This window comes from Pongo pygmaeus, chromosome 18, assembly GCF_028885625.2.
Source record: "Pongo pygmaeus isolate AG05252 chromosome 18, NHGRI_mPonPyg2-v2.0_pri, whole genome shotgun sequence".
NCBI lineage: Eukaryota > Metazoa > Chordata > Mammalia > Primates > Hominidae > Pongo > Pongo pygmaeus.
In genome coordinates, this window is record NC_072391.2 from 22,772,326 (window position 1) to 22,795,951 (window position 23,626).

Genomic DNA, 23,626 nt, shown 5'->3' on the forward strand with positions numbered 1-23,626 from the left:
ATTAAATCTACGTTTCAAAGAACGTATGACTGTTTATGAAGTTTGAGATGACAGAATAAAGAGGCAAGACACCACTAACCTTGTTCAACGACCTTGTAATTTTCATTACACAACCATCTCTGATCATTTTCCAAGCAAGAAGGGAGGTATTCCGAGAATCGTCCAACCCTGAGGATACAAATATCAAACACTGAATTTAGTGGTACTAGTACTATTTCCATAGTACTAAAGAAATAACATAAAAAGAAAAACACCACTTGTGTAGAAATTGGAACACAGTTTTAGTTTTATGACCATCTACTAATTTTAATCATGATAAACTGGTCTTGGAAGTGGAAGGCTATGGCAGCATTACCAGTGAAAGACAAGCTCATCCACATTTATAGAGGAGGATATGAAAATGTATTAGACAGTTCCCCAAAATGTGGCCAGCGTTCTGCAGGAACCCGGATTTGTGAATAATCTAATAGTCTTGTTCAGTTTTTTCACTAGTCCATTCTGTTTCTTGAGCACTTGTTTAATCTCCATTTGATTTGGCTCATTCTTTTCGTTCTTCTTAGCAACTAGAAAACCACTAGATGGCAGTGTATCTTACAATGGTTTATGAAAGTGGTAATTTGAAAGTCTTAGAAACAATGTGAATTGTTTAGATTAGGAGCTTTTTTTTAAGCTGAAGATATCCCTTACTAATGACATTACCAAAAAATGAAATTCATATGAAATATTTTTTAAAAGTCAAATGGCTTACATAATTTTTAATGTATACTAACCAGAATGTTCTCGTCCTGAGAATTCTATTCCTACTTCCTGCAAGGCACCACTTAGTCCTTTCGGTTTTCTCCTATAGAAAAGCTAATCAAATAAAAAAAGATATATCTAAAAGAAGATTACTATTTTAAAGGCTATGTATTAACCACTTTTCATAATTTTTAGTTCTATTAGATTTAGAATGTGCTTATTTTTTGTGTGTTGTTTTTAAATACTTTAAGAAATGCATTTATGTGACCAGTACAAAAGAAAGTATCTTATTTGTAGAAACCCATGCCCGTGTGTAGGATAAAAGTTAATCATTTTTCAATAGAAAAAAGTAAACATGCCCCCATTTTTTTACCATTACCTTGTAAGTTGCTCTGAGATCAATCCAAGAATTTAAAAACACAGGTTTTAACAGCTGTTTTCTTTTACACTCATACTCCAGGCAAACCCCCAAGTCCCAGTCTGCATTAGGTACATTAAAATAGAACAAAGTCAATGATGCCAGCATTTTTTACTTATGCTGCCACCATTTACAGATAGAATGCTGGAAGATCATATAAAATAGAACAGTATGATTTCATTGCTCTGCTAATATCTAAAAATTATTCACTTTATATAACTTACTATTAACAAGTTAGGTTGATGACTAAATTTCAAAGATTTCTTAAACACCCAGTGAAACCTTATTTCAGAAAGAAGAGTAACATGTTAAATTACAAGGACTGTATTTTCTATATTCTAGGAAAATATTAATGTTATTGAGAAACCAAACATTTTGTAGTAACTGGAAACCAAATACGACTATCAATGCTATCCTATCAATGACACAGTATTGCTATTAATGACTATTAACAGCAATGCTCTAACACAGTCATACAAAAAACCTACTTTAAATGGCTCATTTTTTTTTCTTTTAAGTGTCAAAGCATAAAAGCAAAGGATGTTGAGCTGATGAAGACTCTGTAGAAAATAGCATAAGAGTGTTCACTAAATCATCTTTGCTTAATTCTTAACAGTGGAACTCTAGAAACATTTTTTTTTTAAGTTCAGGCTTAATATTTTAAGGTATCCCAAAAGGTTAATTTACAAAATATGTATTAATTTACTTTTCTTGGCTAATATCTGCTAGGCATTTAAATTTTTTTTCCTAGCCCAGAAGATTAACAAACATAATTCTAGGTTAGCAAGTATAAAACTAGAAATAAAGAATTACATAGTGGTAACGCTACCCATTTGTGATTAATAGGTATAACTTATTCTTTACCTGACCAAGTAACAAATGCACATAATTTTACTTCAGAAGTAGAAGGCTCTGAAACCCCAGTAGCAAAAATAATGTTCTTCTGTTGCTGAATCTTATGAATCCATTTACAGAACTGAGATAAGCAAATCTTCAGAGGGACTCCTTCATCAACTTGAGCCTGAGTAGAGAGTCACAAAAGCTGAATTCAACAATCAAATTCCATTATTATTTAGCATGTTTTATAACTGTGAAGAAAGATTAATGGTTTTAAAAGAATCAGAAATGCCAAGTCATGAAAACACAGTGTACTGTGGGAAGACATAACAAAGTGGTTCTAACTGGCAAAGAGTTTATTTAGTGGAAAGAGGTAAAAAACACATGCGAAAGAAAGAATATTTAGAACCCACCAAGGTAAGAAAGATTAGGTTGATAAAAACTAAAATCACACAGAAATATGATCATTAAGTCCAGACTGACAGAAATGAAAGACAAATTTGAGTCACTTAATTTCCATTAAATCAATTTGATCCTCATTTTTATAACATTATTCTTCCTTTGCTGTTTATTTATTTAATTTTTAAAATTTATTTTTTTTTTGAGACAAGGTCTTGCTTTGTTGCCCAGGGTGGAGTGCAGTGGCACGATCTCAGCTCACTGCAACCTCCACCTCCTGGGTTCAAGTGAGTCTCCTGCCTCAGCCTCCCAAGTAGTTGGAATCACAAGTGTGTAACACCATGCCCAGCTAATTTTTGTATTTTTAGTAGAGACGGGGTTTTGCCAAGTTGGCCAGGCTGGTCTCGAACTCCTGGCCTCAGATGATCCACCCACCTTGGCCTCCCAAAGTGCTGGGATTACAGGTATGTTCCTTTGCTTTTTAAATCGAGTCCTGAGGTGGCTCACGCCTATAATCCTAGCACCTCGGGAGGCCAAGATGGGCAGATCACTTGAGGTCAGGAGTTCGAGACCAGCCTGGCCAACATGGTGAAACCCTGTCTCTACTAAAAATATAAAAATTAGCCAGATGTGGTGGCGTGTACCTATAGTCCCAGTTACTCAGGAAGCTGAGGCATGAAAATCGCTTGAACCCAGGAAGCAGAGGTTGCAGTGAGCCCAGCCACCTTACTCCAGCCTGGCCAACAGAGCATGCCTTTGTCCGAAAAATAAATAAATACATAAATCGAGTCCTGAATCTAGAACAACACTAACCTTATTTATTTATTTACTTATTTATTCATTTATTTTCAGAGACAAGGTCTGTCGCCCAGGATAGACTGAGATTATACCTCCCTGCAGCCTCAAACTCCTGGGCTCAAGTGGTCCTCCCACCCCAGCCTCAGCCTCCCAAGAAGCTGGGACTACAGACACATGCCACCAAGTCAGACTAATTTAAAAAAAATTTTTTTTTTTTTTTTTGTAGAGATGGGGTTCTCACTATGTGGTCTAGGTTGGTCTCAAACTCCTGGCCTCAAGCAATTCTCGAACATTAGCCTGCAAAGTGCTGGGATTACAGGCATAAGCCATCATGCCTACCACTAAATAAATCTAATTCCAAATGGTATAATAGCTTTTATTTTCTTTTTGAAACTGACTTCTGAATTTTAAGATTTGCATCATACCTGCTTTATGCCTGTCAATTCCATGCAAAATTCTGAAAGAATTGGATGTTCCTGAGGTTGAACATAAGCCTGGAACTCAGATTCAATCTGTCCAGTTGATGTGTTTAGCAACACTGCTGGAAATTCAACTAAATGAAAGAATAATCAATTGACAGTTGAATAAATAATTTTTAAATTAATCCTGTAATCATCCTAAATTAAACGTTACCATTTTAATTAAACAACCAGTTTTCAGTAAAAGCATACTAAAATGACCAAAGCAGTGTGACATAAAGGTTATAATAAAGTTTTGCTAAAGAATAAATCAAAATATTGAAGTTATGAGCATGTTGTCTTAAAAGAAAACTCAATATAATTAAATAAATATAAAAACTATATGGAATATAAAATTTACTTTTTTTGCAAAGGTATTTTTTTCAGTTTCTATGTCACTGAGGTGTTGTATGTAATATAAAACAACTATTTTATATAATAACACATTTAGGTGTTTGAGATTTTGCTCTTTTTTATTCAACATAAGTTTTGCATTAAACTACCAATGCATAGACCATCCTGTTTTCTTAAACTCTTGGCTGATTTATATCTATAAACTCTAAAGTGACTCATCTAGTGCCAGCTTTGGCCATTCGTAGCCCAGACTTACTTATTTCCTGGCTATGGTGGTGCTTCCCATCATTCCAGCATGTCGATTCAAAATCAATGACAATTAAGTAGTCAAACAACTGCTCTGCAAAAGATCAAGTTGTTCTTATGCTTTACCAGTGCTGAAAATGCAAGGCTACAAAACGCAAAGAAACCAAGCATACTACTCACTGGATTTCCTTCTTCCTAGATTTCCATTTGCTGGTGCAATTGACTTTCTCCTAATTAATCCAAGCTGCCTAAAAATGTGAAGCAATCCAAATATGATCAATGAACTCATTCACAATACTGTTTGAATAGGCTACCAAACTGATGGTACTAGGCAACAATCTCATTATTTATTGTGACTGAGGGGAAATCGAACCGGACTTTGGCTTTACCTGCACAGGCCTCGAAAGTACATATTTGCAAATTAGGCTAATTTGTTGGTTTTGCTTTTGAGACAGGGTCTCGCTCTGTAACCTAGGTTGCAGTGCAGTGGTATGATCACCACTCACTACAGCCTCAATCTCCTGGGCTCAAGCAATCCTCCCACCACAGTCTCCTGACTAAGACTACAGATGTGTGCCACCACGGCCCATTAGCTTTAATTTTTTTTTTTTTTTTTTAAGGCTGGGCCTCACTATGTTGCCCAGGCTCATCTCAAACTCCTGAGCTCCAGCAATCCTCCCACCTCAGCCCCTCGAAGTGCTGGGATTACAGGCCTGAGCCACTGTGTCCAGCCAATTTACACTAATTTTATGTTACCCTTGTTTTACAGTAATACTGAGTAACTCATTTGAGTTCCTACAATCATTTGATTGTAGAGGTAAAAATGCACTGAAAATCTTATTTTTCCCCCTGCATTTTTTAAGCTCTTGCTGTGTGTACAGTGCAGTTTTAAGAAGACAAGACAATGTAGGACATGGTTCAGTCTTCCAGCTTAAAAATCTGGGTAAAGAAACAAAAGATAGGGCCAGGTAAAGTGGCTCATGCCTGTAATCCCAGCACTTTGGGAGGCCAAGGCAGGTGGACTGTTTGAACTCCGGAGTTCGTGACCAGCCTGAGCAACATGGTGAAACCCCGTCTCTACAAAAACCTAGCTGGGGCGTGATGGTGCATACCCGTAGTCCCAACTACTCAGGAGGCTAAGGTGGGAGGATTGCTTGAGCCCGGGAGGTGGAGACTGCAGTAAGCCGAGATCATTCCACTGCACTCCAGCATGGGCAACAGAGCGAGACCCTGTCTCAAAAAAATAAATAAATAAAATAAAATAAGAAAGAAAGAGAAGAGCTTACTGAGGTCTTAAGTGCAAGTAAAACAAACTACTTGGTATTAGTAGGTAGAGTTTTAACTAGGCAGACACCTCCTGTAGTTTTCCATGTTTGCTAAGAGAGGGAAGTGCCAGGATTTGGGAATAATAAATATCATTTATTGATTGCTTACTACATAGCAGGTACTAAACTAAGATGATGGCCTCCTTTAATCCTCAACAAGTGTAGTAGCTAGAAACTTTTCCTACCTATATTTTATGGATGAAAAAACTGATTCTTAATTTGCCAAAGAACATAGCTTTGGTATGTGAACCCAAGACTGTTCAATTCTGAAGCTCATACTATTTGCTAATATATTACATCTTTCTAGTAATCAGAAATATGCACAGCGCGTCCAGGAATCAGGGAGGACACAATGATTCATATTGTGAATTAAAAGGATCACTAGGCCAGGCACGGTGGCTGACACCTGTAACCCCAGCACTTTGGGACGTCGAGATGGGTGGATCACCTGAGGTCGGGAGTTCAAGAACAGCCTGACCAACATAGAGAAACCCCGTCTCTACTAAAAATACAAAATTAGCTGGGCGTGGTGGTGCATGCCTGTAATCCCAGCTACTTGGGAGGCTGAGGCAGGAGAATCACTTGAACCCAGCAGGCAGAGGTTGTGGTGAGCCAAGATCGCACCACTGCACTCTAGCCTAGGCAACAAAACTCCGTCTCAAAAAAAAATAAAGATTACTAGAAAATGGGTTTGTAAAAAGTAAAGTAGAGGTTCCTCTTCAAAGACTTCCTTCCCCATCTAATTAGGAATAAATAGTAACTTCTCTTAGAGCAAAATTTACTCAAAGACCTGTGCTAACATTCTTAAATATCTGCTAGACATAATAAAGAAATCAATGTACTTTATGTTCTTAGCTCCCACAATTTAGCCTAAATATTTGCCCTGGCATGCTTATACTGGTCCAATCAAGCATTAGGTCATAGCCTGTTCCTCTTCCTTATTTAAAAATGTTTTTACCTTTCTCAGCATTCCACAAGTTACTTCCTTCTTCCTTTGTTCTCCTCTGCCTTTGCCTCTTTTAAAAAGTTCTATGTTGCTAGTCAATGGGGACAAATACAGAATGTGATGTCCCGTTCCAGCCAATGGAAACCGGACACAGCAGTAGGGTGGACGCACCACGTTATAAATGACCCTGTCTCCTTTGTTCAGTGTACTCTCCTGGCAAAACTGCTGGCGAGTGTACCCTTTCTGCAGGAAATAAAAATGGTCTTACTAAATAAATTAAATTTAAGTTCAAGTTCTATTTCTTTACAGCACCGAGCATTTCAAACAGGTTGAACACCTTGACGGATTCAGTGTGTGGCCTGCCTGAGACCTCCAACCAGTCTGCAGGGCACTGTCACGTCCAGTCGTTTCCCAAGGCCTAAAATGGGCAGGCACTGGCTCAAGGCCACACAGTCAAGACCCCAGGGTTCGTCGGCCTCGGGCTCCTGTCACCCTCAGGCAGAAGGTGGCCCAAGGCTGAAGACCAAGGTCCAGGGAAGCTCCTTTCCAGCCATGCCAGAGAGGGCAGGTCGCAGACGCTGGGGCTGCGGGGAATGGAGGCCCTCACCGCAGATGCCACCTGCTGTGCCCTGCTCTGCCGCCAACGCCAGCGCCGGACCCGGAGTTACCCGCCCCCGACCCGGAACCCCCTCCAGTACCGCGCGAGCCGCTTGGTCGCCATTCTCGACACTCCTTGCTCTTCCACGTCCAGCTACCGGAAGTCGCTCGACTTCTACTTCCGGTCCGTTCAAACCGCCCGCGACGCTGAGAGGGCGGTAGTTGTTGGCGGCTGTGGCTAAGGAGGGGAGAACCTCTGCTCCCCGCCCGGCTTCTCTTCAGCGTTTCCCAGGCTAGGGGGCGTGGGGAGTGGTTTTAGGCGGAGAAGCGGCTCGGCAGCACCTCCTTCCTTCTTTGCCAGGCAGACGCCCGTTGTAGCCGTTGGGGAACCGTTGAGAATCCGGTATACGATGCGGACGGTAAAGCCGTTTGGGTTAGAGCGGCGCGGGTGTCCAGTCCGCGGAACGGGGAGATCGTTGGCACCTTCGCTTTTTTAGGGGAACGGGGATAGTTCGGTAAACTGAATTGAGAAGCGGATCCGAGGGAGGTTGAAAGCCGTCGAGCCCGTGTAGCTCTCCCGCTAGGAGGCGGCACGCGGGGGAATAGGGGCGCTGGAGTTTCCCCAGCTCTAGCTCATCTTTCTCCACAGCCATGGAGCCAGAGAGGGAAGGGACCGAGAGACACCCCAGGAAGGTCAGGAAAAGGAGGCAGGCCCCAAACAAGCTGGTCGGGGCGGCTGAGGCGATGAAAGCTGGTTGGGATCTCGAGGAGAGTCAGCCCGAGGCCAAGGTGAGCAACGGGGAGCCCGAGCAGGCGGCCCTAGGCGGTTCGGAGCTACCGGACCCTCGCCCAGCTGCCGTCGGGGGCCCTGGATGTGGGCGGCCCTGGCCTCTCCGAACCTGATCCCTGATCATTAAAATGGGAATGAGTGTAATACCACCTTCCTGACACAAGGCTGTCATTGGCTGTCACTGGGATAGTGAGTCGGCCGGGTGCGGTGGCTCATGCCTGTAATTCCAGCACTTTGGGAGGCCCAGGGGGGTGGATCACGAGGTCAGGAGTTCGAGACCGGCCTTGCCAACATGGAGAAATCCCCGTCTCTACCAAAAACATACACACAAAATTAGCCGGGCGTGGTAGTGGGCGACTGTAATCCCACCTACTTGGGAGGCTGAGGCAGGAGAATCGCTTGAACCCAGGAACCGGAGGTTGCAGTGAGCCAAGACCACGCCATTACACTCCAGCCTGGGCAACAAGAAAGAAATTATGTCTCAGAAAAAAAAAAAAAACTGGGATAGTAGGCCGGGTGCAGTGGCTCACCCCTGTAATCCCAGCAGTTTGGGAGGCCAAGGCGGGAGCATCATTTGAGGCCAGGAATTCAAGACCAGCGTGGGCAATATAGGGAGGACCCCATCTCTAAAAAAAAAAAAAAAAAAACCTGCCTGCACATAATAGGAATGTTCATCCAACAAGTATTTATTGCCAACTTCTCAGTGCCGGGAATTGTTCTATGTTTTAGCGATATCCTGGGGCACAAAAATACAATTCCTTGCCCTCATGCAGTTTACATTCCAGTAGGGCGCCAACCCCCCCCCCCCCGTGCACAGACTGGTACCTGCCTGTCCATGGGGTCCCCAACCCACTGTCCACAGCTGGCCTGTTAGGAACCGGGCCACAAAGCAGCAGGAGGTGAGCGGTGGGCGATCGAACATTACCCCCTGAGCTCCACCTAGGCAGTAGATTCTCATAGGAATGTGCCAAACCTATTGTGAGCCCTATTGTGAACTTTGCATACGAGGGTCCTAGGTTGCATGCTGCTTATGAGACTCTAATGATAAATGTAATGCACTTGAATCATCCCGAAACCATCCCCCCAGCCCTTCTTCCAGTTGGTGGAAAGATTATCTAACACGAAACCGGTCCCTGGTGCCAACGGTTGGGGACCGCTACAATAGGGAAATAAAAAGGCTGATTATCCCTATCATCCTTACCATTTATTGAGAACTAAATATACTTCATTCATCCCTTCAGTCGTTCATCGGGCTTTTTTGTTTGTTTTTGTGTTTGAGACAGGGTCTCTGCTCTGCTGGACTCAGGCTGGACTACAGTGGTGTGACAAGGATCCTCCTGTCTCTGTCTCTTACAGGCATGAGCCACTGCACCCAGCCATTCATTGGTTTTTATTGTCTGCCATGTGCTGGGGCACTGACCTAGGTGCTTGGGGTACATCGGTGAATAAAGTTCACTGCCCTAGTAGGTCTTATATTCTAGTGGGCAGAGACAAATGATAAAAATAAGTTATATAATATGTGAGAGGGGGATTAGGGATGTGATTTTTTTTATTTTTTTATTTTTTTTTGAGGTGGAGTCTCCCTCTGTCGCCCAGGCTGGATTTGGCTCACTGCAACTTTCGCCTCCTAGATTGAAGTGATCCTTCCCACCTCAGTTCCACCAATTAGATGGGACTACAGGTGTGTGCCACTGCGCCAGCTAATTTTTCTTTTTTTTGTAGAGACAGGGTTTTGCCATGTTGCCCAGGCTGGTCTTGAACTCCTGGACTTAAGCGATCTGTCCACCTTGGCCTCTGCAAGTTCTGGGATTACAGGCATGAGCCACTGCTTTTTTTTGTTTTTTTTTTTAAAGAGAGACAGGGTCTCCAACTCCTGGGATCAAGAGATTCACCTGCCTCAGCCTCCCATAGTGCTGGGGATTACATGTGTGAGCCACTGCACCCAGCTGAAAATTTTTTTTATTAAAGTGGGATTCCAGTTTTTTTGCCTATCAAATTTGCAAAAAAAAGTTTAATGTCCATGTGGTAAGTTTAAGGAGATTGACAATCACATATTTTGTTATGTTGAAACAATCTCAAACTTATAGAAAAGTTGTAAGAATAGTATCAAAACCTCCCCTCAACCAACATTTGAAAGTAATTGCTGACACAGTGGTCTTTTTCTACCCACCCCCAAGATATTTTATTATATATTCTCTATAAACCTACATAATCACAGTGCAACCATCAAAATTGGAAATTAACATGGATATATTACGACCATCTACTCCTCAGATGCCATCCAAATTTTCTGTAGTTGTTTGAATAATCCTTTTTAGCAATAAGATCCAGTCTAGAATTGTGTTAAATTTAATTGTCATGTCTCCTTCAAACAGTTCCTTAGTCTTCCCTTGATATTCATGACTTTACTGCTTTTGAATAATTCTGGGCCAATTATTTTGTTGAATGTCCCTTAAATTAGATTTGTCTGTTTCTTCATTGATTAGATTCATGTTATATACATCTTTAGCAGGAATATCACAGGAGTGATACTCTGCTTCTTTGCAGATTGTACACAATTTGATTTGTCCCATTATTGGTGATATTAACCTTGATAACTCGATTAAGATAGTTTCTACTAAACTTCTCTAAAGTTATCTTTTTCTCTGTGTAATTTTCATTCTTATTTTTTTGAGACAGGATCTTGCTATATTGCCCAGGCTAGTCTGGAATTCCTGGGCTCAAGCAATCCTCCCACCTCAGCCTCAGTGTAGCTGAGATTACAGGCCCAAGCCACTGCTCCCAGCTGTCTGTAATGTGCTTCCTCAAACACTTTGGGCTTATGCATTTATTTTTTTATCAGTATGATGAACTCAGTGGTACCTATTTTGTTCAGTGTGTTACTATCTTTTACTGGATTATGATGCTTTAAATATCCAAGATTTTGTCATTAAGCTAGCTTCTGTGGCCGTTTGACATGACAACATCATTCTTTGAGCACATCATTACTTTCTGGCACAAGAAGATATTCCAGGCTCATATGTGCTTTCCCTGCCCCAAGCCTGGAATCAGTCATTTCTCTTAGGGTACCTGGTTCTTTTTAGTGTAGAATGATATTTAGATTTGGGTGCTATGGTGATGTCAATACAGATGCTTCTTGACTTAAAATAAGATTATGTCCCAATACATCCATTGTAAATTGAAAATTTTGTAAGTTGAAAGTGTATACACACACACACATACTTACATTTAAATATTTTTCTGTATTTTACTTATGTGAATTCACATCAGTATCTCCACTTTAATCCAAATCCAGTAACACAGGGTTCATTCTATTCATTCTAGTTTTCTCCTTTTTTTTTTTTTTTTTTGAGACAAAAGTCTTGCCCTGTCACCCAGGCTGGAGTGCAGTGGCATGATCTCTGCTCATTGCAACCTCCCTCTCCCAGCGATTCTCCTGCCTCAGCCTCCTGAGTAGCTGGGATTACAGGCAACCACCACCACGCCTGGCTAATTTTTGTACATTTAATGGAGATGGCGTTTGACCATGTTGGCTGGTCTCAAATTCATGACCTCAAGTGATCTGCCCACCTCAGCTTCCCAAAGTATTGGGATTACAGGCGTGAACCACCGCGCCCAGTCCATTTTCATATTTGTAACTTCCTTCACTAACAATGAGAAACTCGACACCCAACATCTTCACTATATTTGATCAATCCTTATTGCTGCCGCTGACCCACCCTCACACCCTCTTGACTCTGCTTAGGCTCTGTCACCCTGCACTGGCTCCATCACCTTGTACCAGGTCATCTTCCTTTGTGAGCACCCTCATCCTATGACAGGTGGCTGCCATCATCCCTCTCAGGTTTATACCTTCATCCTGTTCAGGCTTTAAACCCTGCAACAGGCCACTACTGTCCCTCAGCATTGATGCCCTCCTTACCCTAAATAGTTTCTGACATCTGATGTCAGGACTCACTGCCCTCCCTTCCTGTATGGGTGACCTCCTTGTGCTGCTGAGGCTTTGACACCCCACACCAGAGCACCCTCCTGCATGAATGTCCTGGGCTTCTGCTCCTAGTCCTGGACAGTCTCCTCTACAGGACACCTTCCTCACCCAACTCAGGCTCTTGACATCCCATGCCTGGCAACCAGGATTACTCACCGCCATATAGACTCCATCTTGCTCAGTCTCACCTTATTAATCTCATGTTTTTATTTGGTAAAAACAAACTGGCATATTCTCTCAGGAGTTCATTTGAACCAGGAATTTATCCTAAGAAAGTAGATAGATGTACAAAGGTGTCTGTACAAGGATGTTTATCATAATGTTGTTTGTAATTTTAAAAACCAGTGTTATCAATAGGGAATTTTTTTCAGATATATTATAAATTTTCAGGTAAATTTAGAAAATGGAGTATTATTCAAGTATTAACATTGATTTTTTTTAACTGATATGGAAAGATACAGATTAAGTTCGGGAGTAGGGAGTTGGTTTCAAAAAAGAATGATTGATAAAATCCACTGCGGGCTGTATAGTATAGAGATAAGCCTGCATTCCAGTCTTGGTTCTATCATTTATCTGTCTCTCCAATTTATCTGTAAAATGGGGATGATAGTAGTACACACTTACAAAGTTGTGAGAATTAAATGATTTAATGCATGTAAAGTGATCAGAGCTGTGTCTCGCTAATGTAAGAGTTTAACATTAGCTTAAGGTCATGGGAAGACATTAGCAATAATATCTGATGTTTATTAAGTACTTATGTCAGGCACTAGCCTCAGTACATTGTACTTGAACTATTTCATTGGTCGTCCCAATTATTTAATGAGATAAAATTATAATTACTCTCTAGATGAAGAAACTGAGTCCTAGAAAGGCTATGGCACTGGTCCAAGATGATAGAGCCTGGTGTTTGAACTCAGGTAGTATAACTCTAGGGCTTGAGCTTCTGACCGCTATACTCTGCTGCCTCGCAGACCAAAACGAAAGTGGTGATTACCTCTAAGTTGTACTTTTAATTATCTCTGAGGTGACTTTTATTTTCATTTCTGTGTATCATTTATTTTACAATTCTCTGTTACTGAGTCTTTTATAACAAACACGAATTACTTTAATAAACAAATATAGGCTGGGCGTGGTGGCTCATGCCTGTAATCCCAGCCCTTTGGGAGGCTGAGGAGAGCAGATCGCTTGAGCCCAGGAGCTCGAGACCAGCCTGGGCAACATGGTAAAAACTCATCTCTACCAAAAATACAAAAAAAATTAGCCAGGTGTGGTGGCATACATCTGTGGTCCCAGCTACTCAGGACACTGAGGCGGGAGGATCGCTTGAGCCTGGGAGGCAGAGGTTGTAGTGAGCCGAGATAGCGCCACTGCACTCCATCCTGGGTGACAGAGTGAGACTGTCTCAGAAAAGAAAAAAACAAGTATAAGTTCAAAGCCTTTTTAAAGGGGTTGGGAGCTTCACTGAGCTCTTGTTGCTCAGGGGATAAATTCTGATTCACTAGCTTAGGCCACATTGATCTATGATCTGGCTCCTGCTTCCCTCTCCTCATACCTCCACTACTATGCAACATGCAATCCTGGCTCCTTGCCAAACCACACTACATGTTGAATGCGATGTTCCCTCCAACATGGCATTATTTTCAAGGCTCAGCCTCAGTATTTTCATCTCAGTAGCCTTCCCCAAACTCTCTAACACCTAAGGCAGTTAGACTCCTTGTTCTCATACCTTTATAATAGCACTTACCCACACTGTGTTGGAATTAGCTATTGCTTTTTCTCCCTAGTAGAATGGACTCTTTGAGAGCATGAATTATGTTTTATTTATCCTATTCCTAGCATGTAACCAAGTATCTATAATTCAGTTTTGTGTCAATGATAGTTAAATACTTTATTAATAATGTCATACCTACCACATACTGTTATTTTAGACCATCATTTTCAATTAATTAGTACTTCCTTATGTTAGAATATACCTGTATGTTAAAGTAATCAGAAGCTAGAATAATTTAACTTGCTTTGTTGGTATTCTTGATAACCAATAATGGCTTGCTACGCCCTGATTAATCTTTGCAGAAAGCCCGCTTATCTACCATTTTATTTACTGACAACTGTGAAGTAACCCATGACCAGCTGTGTGAATTGCTGAAGTATGCAGTTCTGGGCAAATCCAATGTTCCAAAACCCAGGTATGAGATGAACCTAAATGGTGGATATTGACCAGAGATTTCTTTTTTTTTTTTTTTCTTTTTTTTTTTTTTTACCTCTCCCAAGTCTCCATCATTCAAACCAGAGGTTTCAAACTGGCTTATCGACATTATTTTTTTGCTATGCAGCATGTCCTAAATATTTTTATGATGGCTGCCAAGTGTTAATTCTGGAAATTCCTATATAAAAATCTATATTTTCTTCTTCCAAAAACCCAAAGATGGCAGCTATCCCTATATTCCCACATGGCAACAATTTGTCAAAGCTGAGTGGTGGTCTCCCCCTTTATATGGGACATATATACTACAATGTCCTACCTGGCCTGCTTCCCATATTTACAGTATCTGTCTGGCTACTATAGATATTTTAGTTTGTTTCCCCTGATGCAGACTCAGTTGAAATAATAATGATATGTGAAGAATTCCAGTTAATCTTTTTTCTTTCTTTTACAAATAAAAGGCAAAGAGAGCCCGGGCATAGTGGCTCACACTTATAATCCCAGCACTTTGGGAGGCCAAGGTGTGAGGATCACTTGAGTCCCAGAGTCTGAGACCAGCCCGGGCAACACAGCGAGACCCAGTCCCTACAAAAAAAAAAGAGAATCTTACTATTCTGATATTGTCGGTGCCATTATTAAGTGTCTCATGAAAAATATTTTGTATGTATGCAAATAATACGTCTTTCTGGGGGAGGTTGTTATGAATTGGCTAGCTACTTCGAGAACTGTCTTCTCCATCAACAATTACAGCCATCAGTCTGTCAGTTTATCTAAAACTGTTTTTTTTTTTTTTTTTTTGGTAGGTTTTATGTATCTATTGCAACTACCCAACTTGGCCATTGTAGCCCAAAGCAGCCATACGTAACACATAGACAAATAAGCATGACTGTAGTTCAATAGTCTTATTTACAAAAATGGGTGGAGCAGGATTTGACATTTTTTTGCGGAGGATGGAGTCTCGCTCTGTCACCCAGGCTGTAGTGCAGTGGCATGATCTCCGCTCAATGCAACCTCCACCTCCCAGGTTCAAGTGATTCTCTTGCCTCAGTCTCCAGAGTAGCTAGGATTATAGGCACATACAACCACGCCCAGCTAATTTTTTTGTATTTTTTTTTAGTAGAGATGGGGTTTCGCCATGTTGCCCAGGTTGGTCTTGAACTCCTGACCTCAAGTCATCCACCTGCCTCGGCCTCCCAAAGTGCTGGGATTACAGGCATGAGACACCGTGCCCGGCCAAAACTGAATTTCTTAAAGCCGGCCATTTGATTCCCTGGTTTAGGAAGGACTGCAGAGTAGGTTGGTATCTTAGGGATGACTTTGTAAAGTGAGCTTAGTTCTGATTCCAAACAAATCTTAATCAATAGGACAGTGAATTTAAATGCATTGCGTTTTGCTTGGTATTTTACTGGATTTGAATACAGCAAGTATTTATCTCTAGGGATCTTTATTTGAATTCTGTTCAATAATGGCTGCCTTCCAGTTCCAGGCAGACAGTGAATGGTGATAAATTCTATTAACTCTCACTCACTGCTTTTCCTGCTCCTTCTCCCCTATTTCCCCTCTATATGCCTGTAACTGACTTAAGGCCATCTGTCTTAACTGTGTTGGTTTGATTTCTTGGCAGCTGGTGTCAGCTTTTTCATCAAAACCACCTAAACAACGTAGTGGTTTTTGTTCTGCAGGGAATGAGTCAGCTACACTTTTACAGGTTCTATTTGGAGTTTGGATGTCTTCGAAAAGCATTCAGACATGTAAGTTAAGAAAACTTTGTACTAGGGGCTGAGTCTGTTTTCCCATTCTGAGACTAATACATATGTAAGGGACTATGCTCTTTGGTAACCTAACTGAACAAACAGTAGGGGATGTAGAAAGCAAAAGGACCTTAGAGGCCTCATGTAGATTTGTCTCTGATTTTCTTTGGAAACCTAGGCAAACTCTTATTCCCAGGTTATAATCTGTAGCTCCTAGGTTGATATTCTTCTATTTTATTTGGGCTATGGTGTTTTCAGAAATTGTAAAATATAATACAAGCTGTGTTTTCTACCTCTCTTTAAAAAAATCACAAGATTGGGCACCCTTAAAACAGTATATGGAACTGAATAGCAGTTGTCATCTTTAAAAAGAGGCACCTGCTGTCCATTTTCCTGTAGCCTCTTCCATTTCCTAGTGACCCATTTCATCCATTTATTCCTGAAGGCATTTGAGTTGGTGAGCCCTAATTTAACCTCCCTGGGACGCCATTTTCTTTTTTGCTTTCATTTATTGAGCACTTCCTGTGTATCAGGCTCTCTGTTAACCATGGACCACATGCTACACCTATCATCTTTAATTATCACAATAGTCTTATAAAATAGATACTTTTATTTTCCATTTTGTACATGAGAAACTGAGTAACTTGCCCAAATTCCAGCTAGTAAGTGGTAGGGCTGAAATTTAAGCCCAGGTGAACCTGAAGCTGAAGCTCTCAACCTTTTTGCCATGTGGTACCATCTATTCTGATGGCAATGGCATGCTTTCCAATGAAATAATAGATTTGGAAGAACCTTGAAAATACAAAGGGACTTTTCTTGTCTAAGTTGTATATTTCTGTAAAGTTTGTCTTTTTTACAATATATAATCATAGGGATCAGTTAGTGTTGTGTGACTTCATTTACTTAGTCACTTTTCTATATTAAGGAAACAGTTCTCATTTTAAAATGCTAACACTTACTGTCTAGAACTTTCAAAGCACTGAGCTGACAATAAGTCCAGGCCTTTCACAGTATTTTAGCTGTTTTCAACCATTTTTGTAAAACCTGTTAATATATTTTCAGAAATTCCGCTTGCCTCCACCATCATCTGATTTTCTAGCTGACGTTGTTGGGCTACAAACTAAACAAAGAGCTGAAGATCTGCCCGAGACAATGGAAGGTATAGCTATGATGATGGTTTGATGATTTGCTCACTCTAAAAGATATGGATATGATTGTAAGTAGGTTTAGCACAACAAAACTCAATTCTAACTAACTTAAGCACAAAAACAATTTTTGTTTGTTTTTTTGACGGGGGTCTCACTCTTGTCACCCAGGTGTGAGTGCAGTGGCGTGATCACACAGCTCACTGCAGCCTTGACCTCCCAGACTCAAGCAGTCCTCCCACCTCAGCCTCCTGAGTAGCTGGGGAACTACCAGCACAGGCCACATCCCCAGCTAATTTTTTTTGTTTGTTTGTTTTGAGAAACGGGGCTCCACTGTGCTGCCCAGGCTGGTCTCAAACTCCTGAGCTCAAGTGATCTTCCCACCTTGGCTTCCCAAAGTGTGGGGATTATAGGCATGAGCCACCATACCTGGGCCACAAAAACAGTTTTTTTAAGGAAAAATGGGCAAGTAGCCAGGGAGGTTAGATAGCAGGAACCATAGCCAGGGTTCATGCCTCAAAAACAATCTGGTTAGATAGCTAAGGATACCTGGGTATCACTGACGTTGGACTCTTATGAATTACTGTGAATAATTTCTAAACTGTCACTGGGTCTTTGTACCCACCAGTGTACAGGTGGGAAGGAAGATCTTGCCTTTGACTAATATAAGGGATACCTGCTGATACTACTCACAGTGAAGAATAGGCAGGAGGTTTAGATACTAGCCAGCTGAAAGATTCATGATAGCAGTGTGTTTTTCAAACTGTGGGTTGTGTCCTGTTAGTAAGTTGTAGCTAATCTTTTTAGTTTTGCAGGGAGGTGAGTGATAGAGTAGTATAGGACTTATCAGAGTTAGATGCATATAGTAAGGTTAGGTATTGTTGAATGATACTCTATTTTGTGTTCAGAAATAATTAATTGAATAATTGCACTGAGGGAACATGAAAAAGTAGTGAGGAGTAACTTGATTTCTTATCTCCTCTAGAAATGTGCTTGCATTATCCTCTGTCCTAATCCCCACTTCTAATTTTCCATCTTTCTGTTCTCTTCTTCTCATGGATGCCCATTTTTGATCTGCAGTTGTATTTGATTTGATCTGCACTGTATTTTAAACATCTGTGATTAAATCGCAGAGTAATCATTATGAGATTCTAGGTTCAAGTAAAAGCATCACGTTGCGAAAGAAAAGATGTAATCAGGAAAAAGAAATTTGACATGTTTGAAGAGTACAGCTTGTTGGACATGCTGAGAAGAATAGGAGGAGGTGATGATGAGAGACAAAGCTGAAAAGGCAGATTAAACCTGTATCCTGCAGGCTTTGTTTTTATTTTATGTTTTATTTTTATATTCTGTACCAGCCATGGAGAGACAACCTACAGGCTTTGAATGTCATGCCAAAAGAATTTGGATTTTATTCTGTAGGCCTTGAGGAGCCAGAGAGGTTAGGGCAACTTATCCATCCTCCTAAGTATTTCACTTCATCTTCCAATGCTAAATCTCAGAGTCCCCAAGGCATAGTCCCTCCCACTCTGATCTTCGTTAATCAGTCTTTCCTTCAGGGCATTCATCTGTTTTTGCCAAGTTTACCTATTAGTTTTCTTTGAATGACTCCTGTATCTTTATCTCTAGGTCTGATGCCCCAGATTGCAGGCCTGCATTCTCAACTGCCTGCTGAAAATTCCAATTGCTATTTGGATATTCTACTGTCCTCAGTCATAACATAGCTAAAAGCGTTTTTCTCATCCTCAAATAATAGTCTCTTCATATTCCCTCTTGTTGGTGTCATTTTTCTCTAAGACACCAGTGTTGAATTTTACAATTTTCTTTTGGCTCCCTATCCCCAAGCTGTCTGCATGCCTAATTCCCTTTGCTCCTATAAATCTCTATTCAGATGTCAATTTAATAGAGACCTTCTCAGATCATCCTATACAAAATATATGACAGTAACCCTTTTCCTGCCCCAATATTTCCTATCCTTTTCTCCTCCTTTTCTTCAAAGCCCTTATCTTACCTGATATATTACATATTTATTTGTTTATTATCCATATTTCCAACTATAAGTTAAATGTCATGAGGAATTTTGTTGGTTTTGTGCATTGGGGAATTCCTAGTGGCCAAAACAGTGCCGGGTATATAATAAAGTTATAAATATTTAAATATTTTGCTGACTGAATTATTTTTTCACCATGTTCTACCAGTTTTTCGTGTATGTTTTATATATCCCTTTTTCTCCATCGCTTCTACTATCTTAATTCAGATGCTGTAACAACTTCTTTTTGAAACAGAGTCTCGCTCTGTCGCTGAGGCTGGAGTGCAGTGGGATGATCCCAGCTCACTGCAACCTCTGCCACCCGGGTTCAAGCGATTTTTGTGCCTCAGCCTCCTGAGTAGCTGGGACTACAGGTGTGCACCACCATACTAGCTAATTTTTGTATTTTTAGTAGCGACAGAGTTTCACCATGTTTGGCCAGGCTGGTCTTGAACTCTTGGCCTCAAGTGATCCACCTGCCTCAGCCTCTTAAAATGCTGAAAGTACAGGCGTGAGCCACTGCACTTGGCCTTTTTTCGTCAACATTTATTTTAAGTTCCGGGGTACATGTGCAGGATGTGTAGGTTTGTTACATAGGTAAATGTGTGCTGTAGTGGTTTACTACACGGATCAGCCAATCACCTAGGTATTAAGCTCAGCTTCCATTAACTATTCTTCCTGATGCTCTACCTCCACCAACCCCTCTGACAACCCCAAATGTGTGTTGTTTACTCCCCATGTGTCCATGTGTTTTCATCATTCAGCTCCCTCTTATAAGTGAGAACATGTGGTGTTGTTTGGTTGTGTTTCTGCATTTGCTGAGAATAATGGATTCCAGTTCCATCCATGTCCCTGCAAAGAACATGGTCTTGTTCCTTTTTGTGGCTGCATAGTATTCCATGGTGTATATGTACCACATTTTCTTTATCCGATCTATCATTTATGGGCATTTGGGTTGGTACCATGTCTTTTCCACCTGCACATATCTTTATAATAGAATGATTTATATTCCTTTAGAATATACCCAGTAACAGGATTACTGGATCAGATGGTATTTCTGCCCCTAGCAGATGCTCATAATTTTTTGGCCAGAATTACTGTAAAGCCCTTTCTAGCCTCTTTCTACTTCACTTTCTTTCTTTCTTTCTTTCTTCATTTCTTTCCTTTCCTTTCTTTCCCTTTCCTTTCCTTCCTTTCTTTTCTTTCTTTCCTTCTTTTTTTTTTTTTTTTTTTAAAATTTAGGCTGGGCACAGTGGCTCACACCTATAATTCCAGCACTTGGGAGGCTGAGGTGGGTGGATCACCTGAGGTCGGGAGTTCAAGACCAGCCTGACCAACATGGAGAAATCCCATCTCTACTAAAAATACAAAATTAGCCTGGCGTGGTGGTGCATGCCTGTAATCCCAGCTACTCAGGAGGCTACGCAGGAGAATCGTTTGAACCCGGGAGGCAGAGGTTACAGTGAGCCGAGATCGCGCCATTGCACTCCAGCCTGGGCAACAAGAGCGAAACTCCGTCCCAAAAAAAAAAAATTTAGAGGCAGGATCTCCCTCTGTTGCCCAGGCTGAAGTGCAGTGGCACAATCTAAGCTCACTGCAGTCTCAAACTCCTACATTGAAGCGATCCTCCTGCCTCAGCCTCCTGAGTAGCTAAGACTTGCAGTCATGCACTACCATGCCTGGCTAATTTTTGTTTTTGTAGAGACTGGGTCTTGCTCCATTGCCTAGGGTGGTCTCAAAACTCCTGGACTCAAGCAATCCTCTTGCCTTGGCCTCCCAAATTGCTGGGATTACAGGCATGCCATGCACCCAGCCTCTGCTCCATTTTTTACAAATCTTTGAGGTTGATGTTTCTTAAAACACTGCTTTAATTACATCACTTCCGTTCTCAGAAGCTTTTTGTGGCTCCCCATTATGTATTGAATGGTGGACAAAAGTTAATTATGCTCCTGTCTCAACTTTGTTTCCTGTGCCCATCTCTTGCACAGACCTTTTTTTCTTCATTACTGGTCTACTACCAAACCAAGTTTACTCTACATTTCTGTCTTGCCTGGAATGCCCTCTTCTACTTATGATACTTTGGCTCTTTTCTTTACAAGGACCAGCTACTCAGTTAGGCCATCTTGAGCAAATATTGTTTGAAGAAGGATGTATGTGGGTAGAAAGCCAGCAGGAACCTAAGTGCCCCTAGTAAAGAGATTTTCTCCAACCCTTTCATAGCATCTACTTATCTGTGTATTTTCTTTTCTCTTCTGACCAGTCAGTTCTCTCTCTTTATATATATATATATATATATATATATATATATATATATATATATATATATATATTTTTTTTTTTTTTTTTTTTTTTTTTTTTTTTGAGACAGATCCTTGCTCTGTTGCCCAGGCAGGAGTGTAGTGGCACAATCTCTGCTCACTGCAACCTCCACCTCCCGAGTTCAAGCAATTCTTGTGCCTCAGCCTCCTGAATAGCTGGAATTACAGGTGCATGCCACTACACCTGGCTAATTTTTGTGTTTTTAGTAGAGATGGGGTTTCACCATGTTGGCCAGGCTGGTCTTCAACTCCTGACCTCAAGGGTTCCACCTACCTCAGCCTCCCAAAGTGCTGGAATTACAGGTGTGAGCCACTGTACCTAGCCCAGTTCTTTATATTTTTTAGTGAAAATCCTTAAAGCAGGCAGTCTGATGAACTTAACTACTTAAGATTTTCCCTCTGAGAGCATGTCTTGATAAGGAATATCAAGTCATTGGTCAATCTATAGATGATCTCTCTTGAGCCAGGTCATACCCTTAATCCAATCAGTAATGGTCCCTGGTTAAAGAACAAGCTTTTGGTGCTTGAATAGGTGGCTGAGGGTGGAGTATATTTAGCTAGAATGAACCGTAAGGGAGAGACAGGCACTATAAAAACAGGTTGAATATACTAACTATCTGAATTCTGTCTTTTTTTAAAGACTCAATCTTTTCCTTTCTTGATCTCTGACACTCCATTGTGAAGTATATTCCTCCTCCTATCCCTTTATTGTTTTACCTCATTTGGGACTTCATTTTCTCTGTTTTTTTGTTTGTTTGTTTTGAGACGGAGTCTCGCTCTGCTGCCCAGGCTGGAGTGCAGTGGCACGATCTCGGCTCACTGCAAGCTCTGCCTCTCGGGTTCACGCCATTCTCCCACCTCAGCCTCCCAAGTAGCTGGGACTACAGGCACCCGCCACCATGCCTGGCTAATTTTGTTTTTGTATTTTTAGTAGAGACAGGGTTTCACCATGTTAGCCAGGATGGATGGTCTCGATCTCCTGACCTCGTGATCCACCTGCCTCGGCCTCCTAAAGTGCTGGGATTACAGGCGTGAGCCACTGCACCCGGCCTCTCTGTGTTCTTATAATTATAACAGATTGCAAGCTCCTAAATGGTTGGGGCTGAGTTTTATACATGTTTTGATCTTCCTTGTGCTTAGCCTATACAATCTTAGGAGACATGTCTTCTAGGGTTCTTAAACACACATTCTAATATACGTTCAATTGTTTTTCTTTCAGGGCCTTTACCTTCTAATGCAAAAGCTGCCATCAACCTTCAGAATGACCCCATCATTCAAAAGTATGGCTCTAAGAAAGTGGGCTTGACCAGATGCCTTCTGACAAAAGAGGAAATGAGAACGTTTCACTTTCCATTACAAGGTTGGCTTAGGCTTACTCTGATATTGCTAACAATGTAAGAATATCTAACAGCTTATTTAAATATTACTGGTGGAGATTCATTTATCTGGCTGTTTTCTGAGTGGCTTATTCTTATTTCATCTTCTATTAATGAGGAAATATCTTCAGCACAGTGTATCTCAAAGTATGTGATGTATACCGTGATTGGCAAAGTGATGATTTTAGGTAGTATATGAATGTGACATTAAATAGCATTGAAATAATATTTAATAAGAAAGTTATTCCCTTTCCTTTTCATTCAGTTTTCTTTCATTTCTTCTTAATATATTAAAAACAGTCAGTATGTCTTTAACATTTTAACACTTTTCCAATACTTCTAATTCTCCTCCCACACTGCCCCCATATTTCTTTAACAAATAGAGCAGATCTAGGCTCGGAGCCTTGGTCAATTATATAGCAAGAATTTAATAAAAGCACTTTGATTTCATTTTATTTTCTTTGTTACCTCCTAATTATAGCAATGATAATTAAATTTCCTTTTTTTAAAACTGAGATATGATTTAACATACCACACAATCCACCCACTTAAAGTTACAATTAAGTATTTTTTACTATGTTCACAGAGTTGTACAGCCATCACCACAATTTTAGAACACTTCTATCATCCCAAAAGAAACCCTGTATTATAATTTCCCTCCAACTCCCTGAGCCTTTGACAACTGTTAATCTATTTTCTATATATAGATTTACCCATTCTGGGTATTTCCTGTAAGTGGATGTGCAATATGTGGTCTTGGTGACTGGCTTCTTTAACTTAGCATAATGTTCTCAGGCTTCATCCATGTTGTAGCATGTATCAGTACTACATTTATTTTCACTGCTTAATGATACTGCATTGGATAGACTGTTCATCAGGTGATGGACATTTGGGTTGTTTCCACTTTTTA

General features: G+C 40.8%; 2 protein-coding genes across 19 annotated transcripts in view; one reads left to right on the forward strand and one right to left on the reverse strand.

Annotated features, from left to right (window-relative positions):
- Positions 1 to 7,353, reverse strand: part of ERI2 (ERI1 exoribonuclease family member 2) — a 45,829-nt gene extending 38,476 nt beyond the window's left edge. For 7 of the 11 annotated variants that reach the window (XR_010124333.1, XR_010124332.1, XR_010124331.1 and 4 more), the window contains exons 1-8: positions 7,218 to 7,353; positions 4,429 to 4,496; positions 4,259 to 4,342; positions 3,616 to 3,743; positions 2,021 to 2,177; positions 1,118 to 1,218; positions 771 to 852; positions 80 to 168 (exon numbers count right to left, since the gene is read on the reverse strand). Coding sequence is in view for 8 of the 11 variants with exons in the window: in XM_063654580.1 (XP_063510650.1) it covers positions 80 to 168; positions 771 to 852; positions 1,118 to 1,218; positions 2,021 to 2,177; positions 3,616 to 3,743; positions 4,259 to 4,342; positions 4,429 to 4,496; positions 7,218 to 7,240 (732 nt within the window). In the remaining 3 variants the exon portion in view is untranslated. The other 4 variants (XM_054453384.2, XM_054453382.2, XM_063654579.1 and 1 more) reach the window with 4 other exon arrangements.
- Positions 7,255 to 23,626, forward strand: part of REXO5 (RNA exonuclease 5) — a 43,112-nt gene continuing 26,740 nt past the window's right edge. The window contains exons 1-6 of one of the 8 annotated variants that reach the window (XM_054453373.2): positions 7,255 to 7,519; positions 7,766 to 7,905; positions 13,968 to 14,080; positions 15,722 to 15,848; positions 16,911 to 17,007; positions 22,560 to 22,700. In XM_054453373.2, coding sequence (XP_054309348.1) covers positions 7,768 to 7,905; positions 13,968 to 14,080; positions 15,722 to 15,848; positions 16,911 to 17,007; positions 22,560 to 22,700 — 616 coding nt within the window. In that variant the 5' untranslated portion in view covers positions 7,255 to 7,519; positions 7,766 to 7,767. Of the gene's footprint in view, positions 7,632 to 7,765; positions 7,906 to 13,967; positions 14,081 to 15,721; positions 15,849 to 16,910; positions 17,008 to 22,559; positions 22,701 to 23,626 lie in introns of those variants that run through there. The other 7 variants (XM_054453375.2, XM_054453376.2, XM_054453374.2 and 4 more) reach the window with 7 other exon arrangements.